We start from the raw sequence: 21,096 nt of genomic DNA, 5'->3' as shown, positions 1-21,096 counted from the left end.
CCTAACTCTTGCTCTCCTTTACTGCTGTTTTATCAGTACCAGGACTAGGGAATGAGCAAACTCGCTTCATATCTGGCATCAAAAATAGAGGCAGGGATCAAAAGCATGTGAATAAGAAAGGTGGCTCTGGCTTCGCTTCTGAAGCAGCCTCAGAAGAAAATTAGGCAAATGATCCCTTCTCAGCAGTGCAGTAGCACTCAGCTCTCAGCTTCGAGCTTTCCAGGTCTCCTTGATGCTCTTCAGTGCATGAATCTGATCGACAGCAAGTCTCCTTGGAGTCCAAAACATGAAGAGCTTGAATAGCTAAAGTCATTCCAGTCATATATAGTTTTATATATATAAAGATCCTGATGCAAAAGCAATTTGGTGACAAAATTGAAAACAGTTTGAGTATACTGGTGCTTTCAGGTTCCTCTGTCGGGTACTCTTGGGGTTGGGGTGAAAACCCTTGCAAGGGCTGAATTTAGGGCCTAGGGAGGATGGGTGGGACCTTCTGGAGGACTTGGAGGAGGAGGTTCCTTACGAAGGTGCTTGGGCTTCTGAAACTTGGGGTTGTGAAGTACTTAAAGTTAGAATCATTAGAATTCAGAATCCTAATTCCAATTAATGAAACTATTACGTTGTTGACTGCGTTATACATTTCAAAATCTTCACAACAACACAGAGTTGGCTAAGAGCCCTAGACCACAATTTTACGATAAGGAAGTTCAAGGTCAGTATGGAAATAAACTCTCAGTCACGGGAGCCAGTATCTGAACTTGGCTTTCCAATGACGTTTGTGCTTTACAGCTCTTTAAAAGAATCATAACTTTCTGTATTGCGGATGAACGCATGCAGTCTTAATTTTTACTTCATCCAGGCTCAAAGCCTGCTCTGTCTCCTCTTCCAAGTGGAAATGTGGCGCTAAGTGTAGATTTCTTGGAAAGCTTTGACTCTTCAGCTGCGGAAGCCAAGGTTAGAAAGAGTCTTGTGCTATATTTATGCCACTGTTGTGACAGCTGAACTGTCTTCCTTGTTATTCCTAAATTGTTCTTACCGGTGGGTGTTAAAGCTTAATGTCTGCCAATTAGGTTTTTTCAGTGTTTGATTTCAGATATTTTCCCCCAAAGAAGTTTTCCTTTTCAAGACTCGAGTAGATTTAAAACCGAAACCAAAACCCACCCGTAATGCACGTGCCCCTTCTCCCCTCCCCTTAAAGCCTGGAAGACATAAAGTGCTAGAAGCACTTTTTGCCAGTAGCATAAAAACATGTGTTTTATGTTTGTACATACTTTCTGCAAAGTTGCCATGTGAAAAGTCACTTTTGAGGCTATCCATGTAAAATACGAGCTGTTTAAAGGCTTAGTACCTGCACAACCATATGGGCAGGCCCCTCTAGTAGTGCCAGTTGGGCAGCCACTACTAGTAGTAGTAGTGGAGCTTATAGTTTGGTCTCTTCAAGCTATTTCAGGCTGGGATTTGACTTGATCCCCTCCATTAAGAGTAGAAGAAGGTAAGCAGTTGTGCTTAATGATCTGATGTACTGCACTCAATGCAATAAAAAGTGCGAGGCTGGCGCATGGGCCTACGTGTGACATAGTTAGCCTGCTGCTAGGGCTCGACTCTAGGTGTAGAGGTGATGGGTGGCATTTTTATTTCAGCTGTCTGTGCTGCCTCTGGGGCACAGCCAGTTAAACTGCGTGTAAAAGCAGCTCTTAAATCGCTGAAACACCAAGTCAGCTGTTTTTAAGGTGCAAACGGCCAAAAAGTTGAGTCTTTCCTCTTGGGGCCTGTGGAGATTGGTTTAGAAATCTTGCATTCTCTGTTTGAGGGTTACATTTCTTTAAGAAATATACTACTTACCGTCTCAGCATGTAAGACAGACTATTAAGGACATTTGAGATGTGCTTTTTTTTCCTCTTGACTAGAAGTATGTATCCCTGGCAATATCCTGTGCAGTGAGGAGATTCTTCATATTGTTTTATGTTTGGCTTGTTCTATCACCATAGAAGAAACCTTAAGGTCTAGAAAATGCAAATTGTCAATATTTAAACAAAAAGGAAGCGCATTGATACTTGTGCTGTTGTAACAGACAGTATTTGCCCAGTATTATGCCCAGTTTTGGGGATAAAATGGGTTGATGGATTTCAGCCTTCATTTGTAAAATGGTTCTTTGAGCCCTCTACTTTTGCTTACATATGAAGTAGTCCTTCAAAATTCTGATATTCAATAAATACTTGATTTTATCTGTTAATATTTGACTTACGGATTTATAAATTGGCCATGCTGAGACTTCGGTAGTTGGGAATTTGCTGGTGGCTTGGTGGTCCTGAGTTTTGCAGAAATGTGTTTCCCTTGTTTTGTGGATATAGATTCAAATATTTGGTGGGCCAATTGTGTGTTGTAAGTGGGTGGCAATAAATGAGAGAGATATACATGGACAGAAAACTGTTCTCTGATTCACAATTTCACTAAGAGTTAACTGAGATATTAATAGCATGTAGATTAAATGATTTTTTTTTTTTTTGAAACTGTGAGCAGTTGTAAGAGTAGCATCCTAATATTTGCTACTTTAATGGACTATTTTTGGTCTGAATACCTAAATTTTAAGTGTGAAGCAGGGAATAGGCATGACTCCTTTCTCACAGCTGCACTGTGAGTATGATTACAGGGAAAAATCTCTGGGCATTAGATTTGGTCTTTGCTCAGTTCTGTTGGTGTAAGTAAAGGGAAAAAGTGCATCTGACCTAGTTATTGATAAAGGAAAGGAAAAGAGCCACTTGTGTTTGGTTGCAGGTGAGATTATTTGCAGCAAGAAAGGAAAATGCTTTAGAAAGAGAAACTTGATATCATGAGATCTAGCGAGGAGGGAAGCATATTTCATATGCCAAGTGGAACTTCTTTTGGCTTTTCTTAGGCCTGGGAGAGGTGTTGCTAATACTGTATTAGTATTTTTTTTTTAAATTTATTTATGATCCACTTTTGTGTCTGGTAGGGACTGTACTCTGTTCCTTCTGAATCATTTTTACACTTCCAGTTTGGGGGGTTGCGTTTCTGTCAGTGACACCTATTATGATATCGAGGTCTAAATGATTTATCTTTTGAAGGAACAAAATGAAACAATCTGGTTGTATTCTTCCAAGAAGATTTATCAAATTTCATATCTGAACTTTAAAGTCAGTACTTCATGAACTGAACATATTTTACAGTTTCGTCTCCCTTGAAGCAGACAACACGTGTGAAGGTTTCCTTTTTGTCCTACTGGGTGAAATAAATATAATGATTTTTTTTTATTTTTTTTTTGTCCCTGACTTACTCATGTTCTCTTTGATCTTATATTTTGAAGCTTTTGTTTGTTTTATGCAAAGGGCTTCTACTTGCGCAAACTTTTAAACTCTTGATAAACCCTGCTTTCCTTTTATATTTTAGAGCAAAAGATGATATCGATATTGATGCCCTTGCTGCTGAGATAGAAGGTGCCGGAGCTGCGAAGGAGCAAGAACCTCAGAAATCCAAAGGCAAAAAGAAAAAAGAGAAGAAGAAACAGGATTTTGAGTAAGATTTTTTTCCCGTCTGTCTTTATTTCGTAATGCAAAAGCTCATTTACTTAAGTACCGTAACTTCTTTCTTATTTTAGTGAAGATGATATCCTGAAGGAGCTGGAAGAACTGTCGATAGAGGCACAAGGAGGCAAAGCTGACAGGGAACCTTCTGCAGGAAAGGTGAACGATGGGAGGGAAGGGGGCTGTTTACTAGGAACTAGCTGGAATACAGGACACCTCTGTCCCAGAATAGTTCTGGTGCTGCAGTGTGGCTGGGGCTCCTAGGGGAAACTTAGCAACTGGTATATATTTTTGATTATACTCAATCATAATTTAATAGTAAGCGTCAACTGTGTAATATTTTACCACAAGCCATGTCTCCAATGCAGATAATTATTCAAAGTCAATCAGAATAAATTTTAATTGTGGGCCGAGTGTCGTATACTCATCAGTAACAATTCCTGCTTTTCAAACTTGGTCTTTAATATTAAAGAGAAGTTTTTCTTGACATCTCTGAATGCTGCTGCTTAGCTCTCAATAGCATGTCATTTTTCATGGCTGATTTCTTAATCATTTAATTACCAGGCTGAAAATGACAACGAAGAAAGCTTATCAAAACAAGACAAAAAAAGGAAAGGAAAGAATAAAAAAGCTAATCTTGAAAATGACTATGACAGTGAGGAAGAGGAACATAAAGATACAAAATCTAAAAAAACTCAGAAAGCAAAACAAGACATGCCTTCTGGCAGCGATGATGATGATGTTGAGATTCAGCTTAAGAAAAACAAAGGGAAAACTCAGAAGTCAAATAAAAAGCACGAGGTGGCAGAAGATGATACTAACATTAAGAAAAGCAAAGAGCGTGTGGGGACATTGTCTACAGGTGAGAGCGGTGATGAATCAGATGACGTCTCCCAGCCTAGAAAAGGACAAAAGAAAAACCAAAAACCCAAGTCCGCTCCTGCAGCTGAAAGTGGAGATGAGGAAGAAGAGTCTTCATTCAAAGTAAAAACAGTGGCTCAGAAGAAGGCAGAAAAAAAAGAACGCGAAAGGAAAAAACGCGAGGAAGAAAAAGCCAAGCTGAGGAAACAAAAAGAGAAAGAAGAATTAGAAGGTGGTAAAGAACCAGCAAAGCAGAAGGAAGCTCCAAAAAAAGGTGAAGAGAAGGCTTCTCCTGAAGTCATGGCCCCTGCCACTGGGGAAAAAGGAGAGACTCCTGCAGGAGCAGAGGGTTTGTAACTTGGTTTCTAAAACTATAATTTTAACACTGTAGTTTTTATAAGACCAGAGAGTTGGCAGGCTTTGAGGATGGCTTTGTTGCTTTATTCTAAGTTGGGAATCCTAGACGCTCGGTAGCCTTGTCTGTCTCTTTGTGTTGGCTCACCTGTGGCTGTTTTTTTCCTGGCTTGTAGTTTGCTCAGGTACAGGGGGAAACAAAATCCAGATGGTGATTTCTCATTACCATATGTACGTAACAGTTCTATAATGCAAACATCGTTTTTCAGTCCAATTATTCTTAGACATCTGTTACATTAAGACTTCAGGCCCTGTCTTTATAACTTTGGAGTTTTATTTTTTCATAATGAAGTGCTTATGTAGTAGCCAAGTGAATATGTTCCTCATTTGGAGTTATTTATAGTATTTGAAACAGTATTTGTATTTGGAGTCCTTAAAATTTCTGGGGTCTTTGATCTTGCGCCTCTTCTTTCCGTAGCTGATGACAATGAAGGAGACAAAAAGAAAAAAGACAAGAAAAAAAAGAAAGGTGAGAAAGAAGAAAAAGAAAAAGAAAAAGAGAAGAAAAAGGGGCCCAGTAAAGCCACAGTTAAAGCTATGCAAGAAGCCTTGGCTAAAATGAAAGAGGAGGAGGAACGGGCAAAAAGAGAAGAAGAAGAACGCATAAGACGACTAGAGGAATTAGAAGCTAAGCGCAAAGAGGAGGTACTGCATAAAATAAGGGAGAGGTAATCTTAACCTGTACCCTTGCTGGTGTAGTGCAAAGAGTGCTTTAAAATTTGTGTGTTTTTCAACCTTTTTCTAGGAACGATTAGAACAAGAGAGGAAAGAAAGAAAGAAGCAGAAAGAAAAAGAGAGGAAGGAGCGTTTGAAGAAGGAGGGAAAACTTTTAACAAAAGCTCAGCGAGAAGCCAGAGCCAGAGCAGAGGCTACGCTTAAACTGCTCCAAGCTCAGGGTAAGCTGTAGAGGTGTGGTATGATCATTTCTTCAAAAACCAACCAACCAACTGAAAAAAAAAATCATTTTAGTTTCCTTACTGCTCTTCGCATGTGTTTTTCTCTATCTGGGGCCAGGTGGGCAATTACTTTGCTCAAATCAGCACAGTAATTCCACATAAAGTTACTGTGCTGTAGTTGTGTTTTAGCAGTGTTGAACTATGGCCTTTTTTTTTAAGTAGTTCTTGATGTCTGTATATTTTCATCTTGCACTTAAAATATCCAGCTTCTTAATGCACTCCACGTGTGGTTTAAAGATGCTAGTTATCGAACTCTATGAAAAATAACTTAATTCCATTGCCTAATCCAAAGGTCAGGAAAAGCAGATGAGCTGGGCTGCAGCTCTTGTAAGACTCGTGATCTGTATCCTCTTGGATTAATTCATGTACTCTCTTAAGCAAGTAGGTTACTTTGCCTCCAGTTAGTCTATAGGAACAGTGTATCTCCTTACATTTCTGTCAGGAAAAGGGTATATAGAAGCTTTCCTGCTATTCAGTCAAATTTAATCTGCTTCTTCCTTTCAATGAGGTAAATTTATCCAGTATATTGTAATCCCATCTCCTAATTCCTGCCTGGTAATTTATTTATGTGGCTGAGGAAAGAAGAGAATTCCAGAGGCTGAGTATCAGTCCTTTTATATTTGTAGAGAACCACTGTGTTTGTACCCATTGAAGAAACTTTTTTACTATCACGTTTCTACTAATCAAGCTAAGGCCATGATTTCTCTTCAGTCCTTGTTATAATTACTAGAAACCTTACATTTCTGCACTGCTACAACTTGATTTTGCTCAATTCAACACAGTGAATCACGTGGGTAGCTGGAAGAATGTTGAGTGTTTCAGAAGGTACAACAGTGATTAAATGATTTTAAATAATGTTTCTGCAGGTGTTGAAGTGCCATCCAAAGACTCTGTGCCAAAGAAGAGGCCAATATATGAAGACAAGAAGAAAAAGAAGCAGCAGCAGCCAGAAAATAAAGAAGGTGTGGTTTGCATATAGGAATACTTAATTTATTAGTCACAGTTCAGGAAATGTTTGTGGGATATATTAGCTAATCCTAAACTAATTGCACTTTAGGGTGCCTGCAAGGTTTTTCTGACGCCCCCACTCCCCATGCAAGTGCTGATACATTAAGATCAGAAAGGTGTCTTGAAGACTGCTCACTTAATCCTTTGATTTATGATCTACTTGGCTGTTTTTTTCCCCTAACATTTTTTCTTTCTTTACATATCCAACATTTAAATTATGCAGAATGTAACAGCGTTTTAAGAATGTGAGGCTAGATGCTTTGCGTGTATGTGTAGGTTAAATCAATGTAGTGTAAGTAACAACGACTTGTAATTATGTCAAAGTTAAAGTCTTAGGGTGAAAGAGGACTGATCCTAGTTCAAGTTCCTCACTTTTTAGGTTGGAGGGATTTTTTTTGTTTGTTTACTTATATATAAAAACATTGATTATTCTTTTGGGGGTACTACTGTGGCTCTTTCCAGGATTATTCCTTGGTTTAAAACCAAAACACTTGCTTCAGTTTTATTGTTGTTGTTCAGCTGTGGTTTTTTTACATTCAACAAATTATGTGGCTACCTACCTCTTAAGAAAGTATAAAGGATTGTGAAAGCTGGTCATCTGAATTGAAGTGGTGTTTTTCTTTTTTTCTCTTTTTTTAATGGAACAGTAGAACAAGAAGGAGGTAGTTCATTAGTACTGGTTCATTTTCTCTCGTATTTTTAAGAAAATGGGATTTCTTTTGATGTTCAAAAGCAGTGGTAATCCTTTTGTCCAATAACTGACTTATCACACAAATGTATTTAACTGCATGGCAGGCCAGATGTTTCTCAAGTCAGCTGTGTGCTTTAGGTTTATTTTAGCCTAGTAGATGGGAGTTCACTTAGTTTGGTATTAAACTCAAATTTTGTTTACTTTTTAACAGCACAACTTAAAAATGGAACTTAAATGAGAAACTGTATGTCTAACTATATTTTGCACTTTGAAAGAATGTAGCAACTAGTTTGCTTTTTTTGTAGTTTCAGAAAGCTTGGAGGTAACTTCCCCAGCTGAAGATGCTGTAGAACTAGAAACACCAGTGAAAGAAGAGACTCCTCTTCCAGTAGAGCCAGGTTAGTAGTAATGCTAATAAACCTAAAGTGTGTAATAAGACTGCGTGGCAAGTATTGTACTGTTTTTAACACCCGTCCTCTGTACCTTGTTGATTGAATGGCCATCCTTTCTTGAGGCAGTTGCTATTTTTTTTAATTTTATTTTATTTTCTAAAGGAAGAACTAATGGAATTTTGTGGAATAAGAAGGTGTGAACCCTCAGAATGAGATTGCAAAGGTCTCTTATTCTGGGTGAACTCCAGTGTTGAGTTACCTTAGTCAGCTGTCATATAGGTGCATTCAGTGCCTTATGATTAGCTCCTTTGACTTTTCATTTGCTTTTTTAAAGGGCTGTTTTGTCAGCTGTTAGATGGGAGTGGGGGAGAAATACGCTGCTTCTGGTATCAATACTGTAATCTTCACTGTGACTGTATTCTTGATTCCAAGTATTTCATTTTTCCTAAGTGCTGGATGCAGTGAATGTGGATTAGCTTGTGAAACAGGCAGTATCAGCCTAGTGAGTGATTGCTGCCTTTACTTTTGCTTACACGCAGTATTTGTTTTGGCAAAGTAACTTTGTACTGGGCGTCATCTTCAGTTAGGGGACAGTTTCAGTTTTTACCTTTCATTCTTCAGTCAGAAAAGTACTGATAAAGTTTCCAGCTTTATGAAAATCAAGTTGAACGTACACTCTAATTCTAGCTTGATTTATCTCTTGAAGGAGCAATTCCAGTGCAATAAAAGAGAAGGACTGTCTGGCAGAATGTTAGTTCCTAGTTAATGTTCTAGCAGTCTGGAATTTACCCTTTTTTTTTTTTTTTCTTTATTTGAAATACCTGAAATGTCATGTCTATATTTTGTTTTAATCCTCTCCAGAAGAAGCATTAAAGTCTGTATTTTTTTTCCATTTGTCATTTAAAGGCTTCAGTCTCGTATTTAGTTGAGCTCCTGCTGGAATTAATATTTTGATGTTTCTAGAATTCAAGATGTATTACAGTGTGTTAACTCACCTGGAGTCTTAAAATAGCACTTTCTGTAGACACTTTGTTATTTTATCGCTAATTAAAGAGTGCAAGTTTGGTTACAGTTTTAATTTGTTTCTCTGTCACTTTGTTACACATGGCTAGCTGTTAATTGGGCAGCTTCTGACAAGGAACACGATTCTGTTAGAAGTTTGCATGGCATGAATTATGCAGGCACTATTATATATTTCTTAAGTACGTGGCATTTTCTCTGCAGAGAATGTGGAGATAATTTGGTAGAATTATGGTAGCAAACTTGTGAGCTTTTGTCATTATGCCAAAGGAAAGGCCATCTAAACCTTTTGTATGCGGATGAGCTGTTTCTTTTTCATTTAATGTTGTTTTTCTTCATTTCAGAAGAGAAGGAGGAAGAAGAAGAAGCAGAAGATACGGGTTTGGATGACTGGGAAGCTATGGTTAGTGATGAAGATGGAGAGAAAGGTGGGCATGTAAATACCAAATAGATGCTTTTTCTGATTAACAAGATTCTTTAGGTTTAATTTTTGTCTCTTTAGAAAATAGTATTGTGTTTAGATTCCCCTCCTCCCTCCTGTTAAATGAATTACAAGGCAAGTGTAATAGGAAGTAGTTATAAGGTCCTCTACTCCTCAAAGGCAGAGCTTTTCATTAACTGCTTTTCATTTCAAGACTGTAGGGATAACTTCTCAGGGATTTTCTTCCAGTAAGAAATGTTCCAGATTTTCTCCAGTAGTGGAGTATGTCGCATTGCTACAAATCTTCCTGAACAGGAGTTGATTACTGTAGTTAGTACTTCGTGATCTGTCTTTCTTAAGAAGAAATCAAAAACTATTCTTCAAGTATTTTTGATTTGCTCAGCCCTGAAAACTTCAAAACTTCATATTTCATTACAAGTATGTGTTTTTGTGGTCATGGTCTGCTGGAATGTTCTATTTTAAAGTACCTTCTTAAAAGTCTGTCGTCACTATCCTATGGAAGAATGTCACATCCCACTTCTTGCTGCTTGGATTTGAAGGATCTGCAAATGTGATCCAGAAAAAGAACCTTCCTGGGAATTGGATTTAGTGTATTACTAAGCTGTTGGCTTTCAGTGTAGCAAGGAAACATCACTAATCTTGAAGAGCAGTGAGCCTACTAGCAACTCTGTAAGGAAAACCATGTAGAGCTTCAAAGAGTGTCTGTTAGCTTGTCTTGCTCTTATGATTTAGCAAGTGTGATAAATGGGAAGCTTTCGAAGACAGAAAATTACTTTCTGATAGTTTGTTTTTGTTTGTTTACTGAAGAATTCATCTGAAAAATATTAACCACCTCTTAACATTCTATAAAACCTTAGGATGAGATTTTTAAAGATATAGAAGAGAAAAATTGTTCTCATTGTTTCTCCTGCTTAAATACACATTCCTAATCAGTAATTCACGGAATCCATATTATGTTGAATTTGGATTTTTTTTTTTTTTTTTGTCTAGAGGTGTTAGTGCATCCATTTCATTTTGAAGTGCATAGAGTTTTAGAGGATGTCACTTCCCTGAATTTTTGAAAATGACTTCAAGTGCAAGAGTGCTGATAATATTATTCCTCCCCTCACCCCAAATTTACTCTGCCCTCACAGGTTCTAAACACTTAAGTCTGTAACTCTCAACATGAAGCACTTTCTATATTTAAAGTTAGAAAATGATTTTGCATAGCACTTCTTGAATGGAACCTAATCTCAAGTCCTCACTCTGATAATAGACTCTCTTCATTTCTTTGTTTTGTTGTCCTTTCCTTCAGAAATTTGAATTTAAGAGAATTTTTACTTTATTTTTTTTGACAGAGAGCAAACCTGTCCACATTGAAGTCAAAGAACAAAATGAAGTGGATGAGGAAGAAGAGGAGGAGGAAGAGGATGAGGATGAAGAAGAGGAGGAGAGTGAAGAATCTGAAGATGGAGAAAGTGAAGGGAGTGATGATGAAGATGAAAAGACTTCAGATGAGAGAGAGGCAGACTCCCAAGCTACTGGAAAACAATCTATGGAAAAAAAGCCCAGCAAGGAAATTAGCTCTGATTCCGAGTACGACTCGGATGATGACCGCACTAAGGAAGAACGTGCTTATGACAAAGCTAAACGGAGAATTGAGGTATTAGGATGCAGCTTTATTTGAGAAATTTTCATATTGCAAGAGAAACAACTTAATTTTCTGTTCACGGAAAGGCCTTTTAGCCATATTTGTCAAAATGATGGCTGTGTTTTGACTAATATTTAGACAGGTCCAAAAATTGGCTTAATTGAGGAAAAATATTTGATTCTGCTGATGCAAGGCAACTTGATCACAAAGAATGTGTACTTTAGTGTCATTCTTCCCCACCTTTCTCTCTCTGCTGGTGCAAGAGGCTTTTATCCTTTGTAGATGAATATTTGAGAATTTTCTAAAGCTGTATTTCTGAATTTTTCAATGCTTTTTGTGTCTGCTTATGCTCTCTATTTCCTTACCCAAGATGCTCCTTCAGACTTCATTATCAGCAAAGCTACGTGTTAGTTGATATAATAACTTAGCTTACTAGACTGTAACAACACCCCTTCCCCCAAAACAAACAAACAACAACAAACAAACAAACAAAAAAAAAAACATTTCAACTCTTAGCTGTAAGATTTTTTTACTTTCCAAACAGGGAATGTCAGTCTTTGAATTGCCTGGAAAATTTAAGTCCCACAATTAGCTTTGTTTTGGGTATGCGTGTAATCAGTTCGGGAAATTCTTTACACTTAACAATTTTCATATGTCTTTTATGTAGAAGCGACGAGCTGAAAATAGCAAAAATGTGAACACTGAAAAACTCAGAGCACCAGTTATTTGTGTCCTGGGGCATGTAGACACAGGCAAGACCAAAATTTTAGATAAGGTAAGATACAGAATGCGAAGGCACCCCTCTGTGCATCTTACACGTGTGTGTTTTGTTGGTTAAAAACAGAATTGCACTCAAAGAGACTATTTTAAATGGCCTCTTAATGTAAATCTATGTATTTTTTGTCTTTAGCTTCGCCATACTCATGTACAGGACAGTGAAGCTGGTGGTATCACTCAGCAGATCGGTGCGACTAATGTACCCCTTGAAGCTATTAATGAACAAACTAAGATGGTGAAAAATGTAAGTAACGGCACCTCAAAGACTGTTTTTAAAAAACCTTAATTGTAAGCTGGTTACTACGTAGGCCTTGTGAGACTTCCCAACAAGAGCAGATGCCTTTTCCACCGTTTCCAGTATTGGCATTGATTTGTTTTTAATTCCTATCCTCTTTTTCCCATCTCCAAATTAAAATGGGAGGCTGTCTCAATTTTCAGTTTTATTTGATACATTTGGTTTCAGTTAATGCACTGCGACTTCAGAAAAATATGCAAATAACTGCCTGCTCCGTGCACGGCCTGCTTATTTGTCAGTACTTTGATAGTAAGTCAAGACTTTCAAAACTTACTGAGTATATCTTCTGTTTTAAAAAAGCTTTGTTTTACTCTGTGTGCTGAAATTGGGCCAATTCACAGGTAATTTTATTGTTATAGTAACTGTTGTGTATTGCTTGTTCTGGGTACTACATTCTATTTTGCTTGCAGCAACTGACTGAAAAACCTTGGTAGTGATGGCTGTTTCTGAGGGATGGAAATACTACTTGTAATTTAAGAACTTCAGTTCAGTAATTCTAAAACTAGTCAGCCAAGTGCTGAGATGTTTAATGAGGAAAGTTTGCCCAGAACATTTGGCTGCTACTGAAAGTAGTGATGAGTTTGGCTTTTACAAGAGCTAAATGCCACAAACAGTAAAATCTCTCTTCATTTTATAATGAGTGTTTTTCCTACAAAAACTTAACTCACTTTTTTTTTTTTTTAAATAAATAAATTAAAATCAGTGGAGAAGGAGAAAACATTCACAATAAGGATGGTAAATCTCACTAGACTGAACGTGTTTTTTGTGCTATTCCCCCCCCCCCTCTTAAAATGTTATCTGAGCTTCTGGCTACTGGATAGATAGGGGTTGTGCTGCATCGTATTTTTTTTTATGCTGAAATCAGCTTTATTTTGTTTTTATGGAGGGTGCTGGCCTTCCTTAAAATATGTAACTGCATTTTTTTGAAGTGAATACTGTCAGTAAGCTGCCAGGTCTTAAGCTTTTTCTTCTTGCATGATCTTGCCAAGATGACTAATATTTTGAAATGTTAGTTTGACAGAGAGAACATAAAAATTCCAGGAATGCTGATAATTGACACTCCAGGACATGAGTCTTTCAGGTAATGTTCATTCTCACAATACTTCCCAGAAGTGATGGCTGCATACTTTTTTTTTTTAACAAAGTACTACGTCTTTGCCTAATTCATTGTGTTTCTTCTCCCTTTATAAAAATTGAACTAGAAGAATAAGCAGATTTGCTTATTTTGTGGATGCTTTATATGTCTGGTTAATACCTGGCCTTTTACATCTGATTAATTTCCTGTCTTCATGACGATTGAGCCATGAATATCATAAAAAGCACATAATTATCTTTTTCTAAATAATGTAAGAGGAAAGATGGAGGTGAGAAGCTAGCCAGGGAAGAACAGGTGAGGATGTCCAATGACCTAAGTACTCTGGTATGAAAAACTGGGACTTCTCTCCTAGCCTCCAGTTCAGTGTCCCAGTTGAGGTAACTGAGTTCATGAGACTGCAAGTTACCAGTTGCACAAGTTGACTGACTCCTACCAGTGTTCATATGCTGTCTAGAAAAAACAGTGCAAAATCAGCTTTTAACTTTAAAAGATGGTGTGCAGAACTGTTCTTGCTGAAGTGGTGCTCGGGTGAAATCCCCAAACAGAAGGATTAAGACTTTGATGTGACATTCTTGAACATAACCCTTTAAAAGCACGGAAATGCCAGGTCCTAGGGCACTTGATAAAGTTCTGATCAGTTCCTTGGCATCCTGTCACTTACAATCCTGTCACAGCTCTTCATTTTCTAGACAGGTTTTATCCAACACCACACACGTCTGATAATCTTAGTGTTTGTGTAGTAATTTGTTATGATCTGACTCATTCAGATTTCACTGTAACCTTCTCAATTCTCATTCAAAATGAAGCAATGCATCTTAGCTTGAAAAAAGTATATAATAGTAGGAAAACTGTCAGGAGAATTGTAGTTTTCTTATTTTTGCTTACATGTACTCAAATATATTCTGTTAAATGGGCTTTATGCTTACAGTGTAATTTCAGTGTTTCATTGATTGATAGCCCTTTGTATTTCTGAAGTGAAAATAACTACTTGATCAGCTTTAGCTTTTTGTTGGTCAATGCAAGTTTGACATGGTATTTGGTGTTTTTCTTAAAGTTCTGTTGCTACGTGACATTTTTTTTTTCTTTTAATGCTACAGCAATCTAAGAAATAGAGGAAGCTCACTCTGTGATATCGCCATTCTCGTAGTTGACATCATGCATGGTTTGGAGCCACAGACAATTGAATCAATAAATCTGTTGAAATCTAAGAAATGCCCCTTTATAGTAGCTCTCAACAAGGTAAGATCACTTTTCCCTCTAATAGTATGTTTTTGTACTCTAATGTATTTTGCATCTGCCATTTTTCAGTTTTCTTTCATGAACTTGAATTGTTTGTGCAAAGACTGAAGCAGTGGTTATTAGATCCATTCTGTTGCATTTTGTGTTGTCCTTGATACCCCAGGTGCTTTACAGAAGCTTTGCAGAACAATCTGGCACTTTGTTTCAGAGTTCTCACTGATAAGTTTATCTAAAAGAACTTCAGTAAATGGTTCACGTTTCTGGAAGCTGTACTTCATTTTTTTTCTCATAAGTACTTACATGGACTTGCATTCGATTGCGTTTTCTTTTTTATACTATTGAAAGACTTAACTTCATCTTTAAAAGCCCTGTTTTATTTTAGCTACTGATACTCGTTAGTTTGTGACTTGAAGACAAGCTGTCTTTTGGGCTCATTGAACACCAGTATTTGATCACCAGTAGGAAAGATTTCAGGTTCTGCAGTAATAGGTGGTAAAGCTACTTATTTTCAGCTTCGTTGGTAGAAATGCCTTGCATAACAACCTGTGGTGGTAGAGCTGTTTGTGATGACTTGTATGAATTATAACGAGGAAATCACCCAGCTGTGTTTTGAACAGCCCCAACCTTCTCTATGAGCAGCACAGGAAAGGGTTCAAATTCACCCCTCAGTTTTACTCATTTGTTAAATGAGTGCAGTTTCTTTTCAAATAATAATAATAATAAAAATAACCTCATGAGTTGTATATGTGAAGCTATATATAGGTCTTTTTCATCTGAATGTTTTCTCCTAAACTTGATGTAATGTTTAATGTAATGTATGTAATGATAATATGTTTTCCATATGAACTTTGATTATTATAATTTGAAATGTTAATATCTGAAGTAGTATTGCTATCTTGAAATACTCTGACATTGGGTAAATACATACAAGGAATATTTGCTTCAAAGCAAACAGATTTAACTTGTCTAGTGGAGTAAATGGGTGGCTAGCTATGCTGGCTCATAAAGTATTTCTCACGTTGTGACTTAAACATAAAGATGTCCTTTAAGTTGCATGAGATGATGTATTACTGTATTTTCTCAGATTGATAGGTTATATGACTGGAAAAAAAGCCCAGATACAGATGTAGCCGTAACTTTAAAGAAGCAGAAAAAGAATACAAAAGATGAATTTGAAGAACGTGCAAAAGCCATTATAGTGGAATTTGCGAAACAGGTAGGTTGGGATATTCAAGCTTCTGTTAATAGAAGTGGTAGCAAAAATGGTGTGTGTGGGTGTGGTGTTTCTGGTCACTTCTGACACACTGGTGTTTAGCACACACGAACCAAGCTTTGTTGTTAAATCCAGCTCTTTTAACCGCTCCATCTTTGGAGTTCTGGTTTGGAGACAAGTAGCAGCTAATTGCTGTGCACGGTCAGTGAAGTCATGAAGAGCAGATCAAGTTCTCTGTCCCTATTCTTTCCCTCCATGGGAATTGCCAGAGGGAAACCCATCTGGCCCTTGTTCCCTCGGACACTGGCAGGGCATGAGTCACATCAATTCTGGGAACATCTGTTGGTGACATACAATGGTGTCCAGAAGCTACATGTGGTAATTCGCTTTGTAGGGTTATCCTGCTCCACATCCAACCGTGGGTTTAAGTTACATGTTCCATGGTATACCCTCAGTAACTTTGTTCTTTTTTAATTTGAAAAATTCAGTAGTGGTTGGCTAGGATTGGATGTTGCTGTTAATACTGGTGTGTGTGTGTGTGTGTATGTACGTATGTATTTTTCCCTAAGTAACTATTAATCCTGATTCCAGGGCTTGAATGCTGCCTTGTTTTATGAGAATAAGGATCCCCGCACTTTTGTTTCTCTTGTACCTACCTCTGCTCACACAGGGGATGGCATGGGAAGTCTGATAGCTCTTCTCGTTGAGCTAACGCAAACTATGCTGACCAAGAGACTGGCTGAGTGTCAAGAACTGAGAGCTCAAGTCATGGAGGTAACTCAGCAGCCATTCTTTGAAATTCACCTAGAAATATCTCCCTCCCCCGCTTCCTTCTACTTTGCTTATAATTTAAATTGAAGAGAAAAAAAAAAAAAGGAAAAAAAGATGTGTTTAAATGGAGAGTAACTTTTTTTTCCCCTCCCCTTTCATTCAGGTTAAAGCACTACCAGGCATGGGCACTACCATAGATGTTATTTTGATTAACGGGCGCCTGAAAGAAGGAGACACCATTATTGTTCCTGGGGTGGAAGGTCCCATAGTAACCCAGATCAGAGGTCTGCTGCTGCCTCCTCCTATGAAGGAGCTACGAGTCAAGGTATGGAAACTGCCTGGTGTATCGGCATGAAGAGAACATTTAGAACCAGGACAAAAATCAGGTTTTGATAAAACTGATATCTTAGTAGCATTCAGTTAGAGTAGCAGAGCCTGAGGGTGACTTGAAGGGGAAAGCAGTGCGTATCGAGTGTTTCTGGGTGAATGTACACGCGTATAACTGCTGGTGTGTCTGTTATAACAGCGGCAAAGAGTACCAAGGAGCTCCCTTGCAGCATGGATTAAGATGTCTACACTTCAGTAAGGGGTTCAAGCACGAGGCTAGGTGTGAGGAGGAGATGTTCATCTTCCGTAGCAATCAGAGTATACCAGTGCAATGACTTCTGAGTCAAAATACCCATCGTTAAACTGTTTTCTATAACAGGAAGCCCACACGCTTAGATTTAAGAAAACCAACCAAGCAAGTTGCTAGGAGCAGCTGGTGAGTGGTGAAGCCCAGGACCTCTGCAGAATTTTGTGTCCTCTTCAGGAGCGTTGAAGGTTTTGCTGCCCTAGTCCTAATAGACCTGAATGTTTGGCAGCCTGATACAGCTCTGGGGTTAGGGCCTTGCACAGCCTTAAGTCTGATGACCTGCTCTGGGCTGCAGCTTTACAGTAAAAACTTAGTAATTGTTAGAGAGTGGCAAGAATATTGACATCTGTGCTTAGGTTACATCCTCTGCTTTGTTGGAAACTGATGCATGTGTCCTGTTTGCTGTGAGGTATGAACTGTGAAAGCATTTCTGTCCATTTGCTTCCCTTGATTTAAAGTGGAAGATAAACTGGTGTGTGAAACTGTTACGAGAGTGAAGTTCTTTGTGGGACTAAATAGCAACGTGATCATCACAGGTTCCCAGGTCAACAAGATTGTCAGATGGGTTTTGGTACTTTGATGGGAGATGGGGTACATACAGAGTACCAGCACCGGGATGAAGGACACTTGATTTGGGAAGCTTTAGTTGGGGAACTGGGTCAAGGTAGGATGGATTTTTTTGAAGCAGGCAACAGGGATACATTTCGCTTCAGCCAGTCCATAGGGACTTGTCATTGAAAAAGGACCCCAAATATTGGGTGTGCAGGGCTAAAGAGTAGAGGTTTGCAGGAATTAAATGTTCATTTGAGAAAGGAACCTGCCTTGCAGCTTAAAGAAAAGCACGGGGAATCTCTGCCTTAGACAATTCCCCTGCTGCTGCACCTGCTCTTCCCCTCCCAAAATGTGATGGGAGAGGAGCATGCAGACAAACACAGACAAATGTGCATGTCAGGAATATGAAGTAGACACAAAATTACTGATGGATGGGGAGAGCTGGACTTCACTGTCCTCCTGTCTTCTGTGCTTGCTGGTGGCAAGATCTTGAGCAATTCTGGCCTACTTCGTATTGCCGTGTAGCAGCTACGTGGACTCGTTGCCAGTGTGTATTCTCTTTTTCAGAACCAGTATGAAAAGCACAAAGAGGTCGTTGCTGCTCAAGGTGTGAAGATTCTTGGGAAGGATTTGGAAAAAACATTGGCTGGTTTGCCACTGCTTGTAGCTCATAAAGAGGATGAAGTCCCAGTCCTCAAGGTGAGATGGCTGATGCTGAAATGAGACACTTAAACTGGGGGTGATTAAGTTCTCGGGTGATGAAGCTCATTCAAATATTGAGAGTTCAGCGTGCAAGTAGCTTGATTTTTTTTTTTTTTTGGTGGGGTTGTGTTTTAAAAACTGTTACAATAACATGCTGTAGCCTTGTGTCCATGTGAAGTGTTGCTGTGGTAATGTTTCTGGTATCTTGATCCTTAGTTTTCCCTGATAATGGCTTTGAACTAGAAGAGTTTTTGACTCTTCTGGAAGCAGCGAGATGGCCTTTCTGCTTTCATACCCACCTAGGCCTTGCTGCATACAGGGCATTCGTAATCCTTTTCAGCTAACGGTTTTAGGGGCCTCTGTTCTTGTTAATGTACAGTTGAGCAACCGAAGGTATCGGCACACGTTTTTTTTTTGTGTGCATTCACTCATCGTGATGGCAGAAGCTTACTGTGTTGGGTGGAACAACGTGCAGTCTGTGGAGAAACGTTACCAGCTCCCAAGATGGGCACTTGCTTTGTGTTAGGTGATCATCTGCTTGCCAAATCCTCCCGTGTAGCTCAGTACAGGCGTTTCTCATGCCAGAAACAAGCTGCAGCGTGTCACGGGGCTGCCTGTGTGTGGCCTCTACTGCAAACCTGTCGGTGTGGCTGTCATACTTCAGAAGCTCATGACCAGACTTTGTAATCTGAGGAACAATGGCAATAGAACTAAAAGTTGCTTTTCTTCCTAAAGGATGAACTAATACACGAACTGAAGCAAACACTGAATGCAATCAAGTTAGAAGAGAAAGGTGTTTATGTCCAGGCTTCTACTTTAGGGTCTTTGGAAGCATTACTTGAATTTCTTAAAACATCAGAAGTGCCAGTAAGTACTTTCTGTGCTCTATCTCATGTTGTTTCTGTTGTTGTGTTCTGTTGTTTTAGTTGATAACTGTTTCCTTTCAACTCAGAAAGGTCAGTGACTGATTTCTGTGGCTTTTCCTCTTCAACAGTACGCAGGAATTAATATAGGTCCCGTCCATAAAAAAGACGTTATGAAGGCATCAGTTATGTTGGAGCACGACCCACAGTAAGTAAATTCCTTGCTTTACCCTGTTGATAAACGCACAGAGCTGTTTCAGGAAGGCCCCCTGCCTAGCTTTAGTGTTGTGGGCTGTCTGGTAGGTAAACTGTTCGACTTCTACTTGCAGATACGCAGTCATCCTAGCGTTTGATGTGAGGATTGAACGCGACGCACAGGAAATGGCTGATAGTTTAGGAGTTCGAATTTTTAGTGCTGAAATTATTTATCACTTATTTGATGCCTTCACAAAATATAGACAAGACTACAAAAAGCAGAAACAAGAAGAATTCAAGTGAGTAAAAGCAATCCTATTCTGTGTGCTTTCCAAGTAACGCAATCTTTTAATCGTCTTATTACTAAATGAAATTGCATTTAACTTCTTGATTGCATACTATTACTTAGCATGCATTTCTGATAGGAAGGAAGGCAGGAAAGAAGGACAATAAACTGTTAATTTTCAGGAATTCAGCAGTCTAGTCTAAATGTTTACATCTGGGATTAGATTTAGTAGGGTGGGAGTTGTGAAGCAGTTGCAAGATTTAGCAAAAACCCATCGTGTTATATGGAGTGTTTTTATTAAGGTTTGCTTTATATACTTGGTTTCCTTTCTTAGTTTCTGACAGATGGGTTAGTCTTGCAGGGCTGAGAAAACAACCAGAAGGATTTGGGTTCTTTTGTTTCATGCTTGTGCAATTCCAGTGTACGCAGCTTAATTGTGATGGTAATAACATGAATATGCCATCATTTTAAGGATTTATAAGGATCCAAAACTTAATTTTTGGAGTCAATGTCATTAGCTGATCCTCAGTAATGACAAACTAAGTGGGGAAAAAATATGCATTTTTTTTTAATCAAAACTTGAGTTTGTATAGCTCAGCATTTTGAAGTACTTCTTCAGAAACAAAAATTTAGAATTTCTTGAGTCACTGTGTCGGATTGTGGCAACAATATTTCTATTCCCATGCTCTTCTGAGATGATAATTATCCTGTAATTAGTATTCCTTTGGTCTCGGTCTTGTCTCGATGCCCGAACCAGTCAAAATAAAATCCATGCCAGCCATGCGTGATTATTGTTGCCTATAGTTCTGTAAGATAGTGTTGACTAGATTAACAAGAAAGACTGGACAAGAGCCTTTTCCTGCTTATTCTGTATGTGACTTGGGGTAGAAATAAATGCCCAGGATGTGCAGCAGAAGGCAGGAGCGTTAATACTCCCCGCACCATTGCAGTAACCATTTCAAAATGCCTTCTCCTTGTTGTCTCCCAGGCATATAGCAGTATTCCCTTGCAAGATGAAAATACTCCCTCAGTTTATTTTCAACTCCCGTGACCCAATAGTGATGGGTGTCGTCGTGGAGGCAGGCCAGGTGAAGCAGGGCACTCCCATGTGTGTACCTAGCAAAAACGTAAGTAAGAGCCTCCTTCCTTCCCCACGGACTTTTGTTTGAGCGGGCAGTGGCTGGGATAAGGCACGAGGAAACATTTGTGTGCCTTTGGTAGGAGATGAGATCCAGTGTTAGATCATCTCCTTCCAAGTGATCAGCTGTTGCATTGTGCTCTGCTGGGGGAGTTGCATCCTGCAGCAGAGAGACACCTCCTGGCCTCCGCAGTGCCCTACCAGGAAGTGTGGCTGTGGCTGTCAGCTTCCCTCCCAAATTCCCTTCCAATTCCTGTATTGTGATACAAAGGAACAAGCAAAATTTGTTCCTGGTTGCTAGTCAGGGGGCAATTCACATCCTGATATGCTGAAGATCAACAAATTGGTATGGCAGATGAAATACAGGTGGGTTGGTGCT

General features: G+C 38.8%; 1 protein-coding gene across 1 annotated transcript in view; it reads left to right on the top strand.

The window, feature by feature from the left end:
- The window catches only part of EIF5B (eukaryotic translation initiation factor 5B), a 31,549-nt gene that overhangs the window by 8,932 nt on the left and 1,521 nt on the right, over window positions 1-21,096 (top strand). Inside the window, exons 2-22 of the mRNA XM_084496180.1 lie at window positions 3,409-3,534; window positions 3,617-3,701; window positions 4,107-4,752; window positions 5,236-5,462; window positions 5,563-5,713; window positions 6,640-6,735; window positions 7,778-7,870; window positions 9,229-9,312; window positions 10,664-10,968; window positions 11,624-11,731; window positions 11,867-11,977; window positions 13,042-13,109; window positions 14,222-14,363; window positions 15,448-15,579; window positions 16,168-16,350; window positions 16,511-16,672; window positions 18,101-18,232; window positions 18,971-19,102; window positions 19,230-19,306; window positions 19,428-19,592; window positions 20,568-20,706. Coding sequence (XP_084352306.1) covers window positions 3,409-3,534; window positions 3,617-3,701; window positions 4,107-4,752; window positions 5,236-5,462; window positions 5,563-5,713; window positions 6,640-6,735; window positions 7,778-7,870; window positions 9,229-9,312; window positions 10,664-10,968; window positions 11,624-11,731; window positions 11,867-11,977; window positions 13,042-13,109; window positions 14,222-14,363; window positions 15,448-15,579; window positions 16,168-16,350; window positions 16,511-16,672; window positions 18,101-18,232; window positions 18,971-19,102; window positions 19,230-19,306; window positions 19,428-19,592; window positions 20,568-20,706 — 3,364 coding nt within the window. The remainder of the gene's footprint in view (window positions 1-3,408; window positions 3,535-3,616; window positions 3,702-4,106; window positions 4,753-5,235; window positions 5,463-5,562; window positions 5,714-6,639; window positions 6,736-7,777; window positions 7,871-9,228; window positions 9,313-10,663; window positions 10,969-11,623; window positions 11,732-11,866; window positions 11,978-13,041; window positions 13,110-14,221; window positions 14,364-15,447; window positions 15,580-16,167; window positions 16,351-16,510; window positions 16,673-18,100; window positions 18,233-18,970; window positions 19,103-19,229; window positions 19,307-19,427; window positions 19,593-20,567; window positions 20,707-21,096) is intronic.

This window comes from Aythya ferina (assembly GCF_964211825.1).
Source record: "Aythya ferina genome assembly, chromosome: 1".
NCBI classification, from domain to species: Eukaryota; Metazoa; Chordata; class Aves; order Anseriformes; family Anatidae; genus Aythya; species Aythya ferina.
This window is presented reverse-complemented; position numbering and strand designations above follow the sequence as displayed.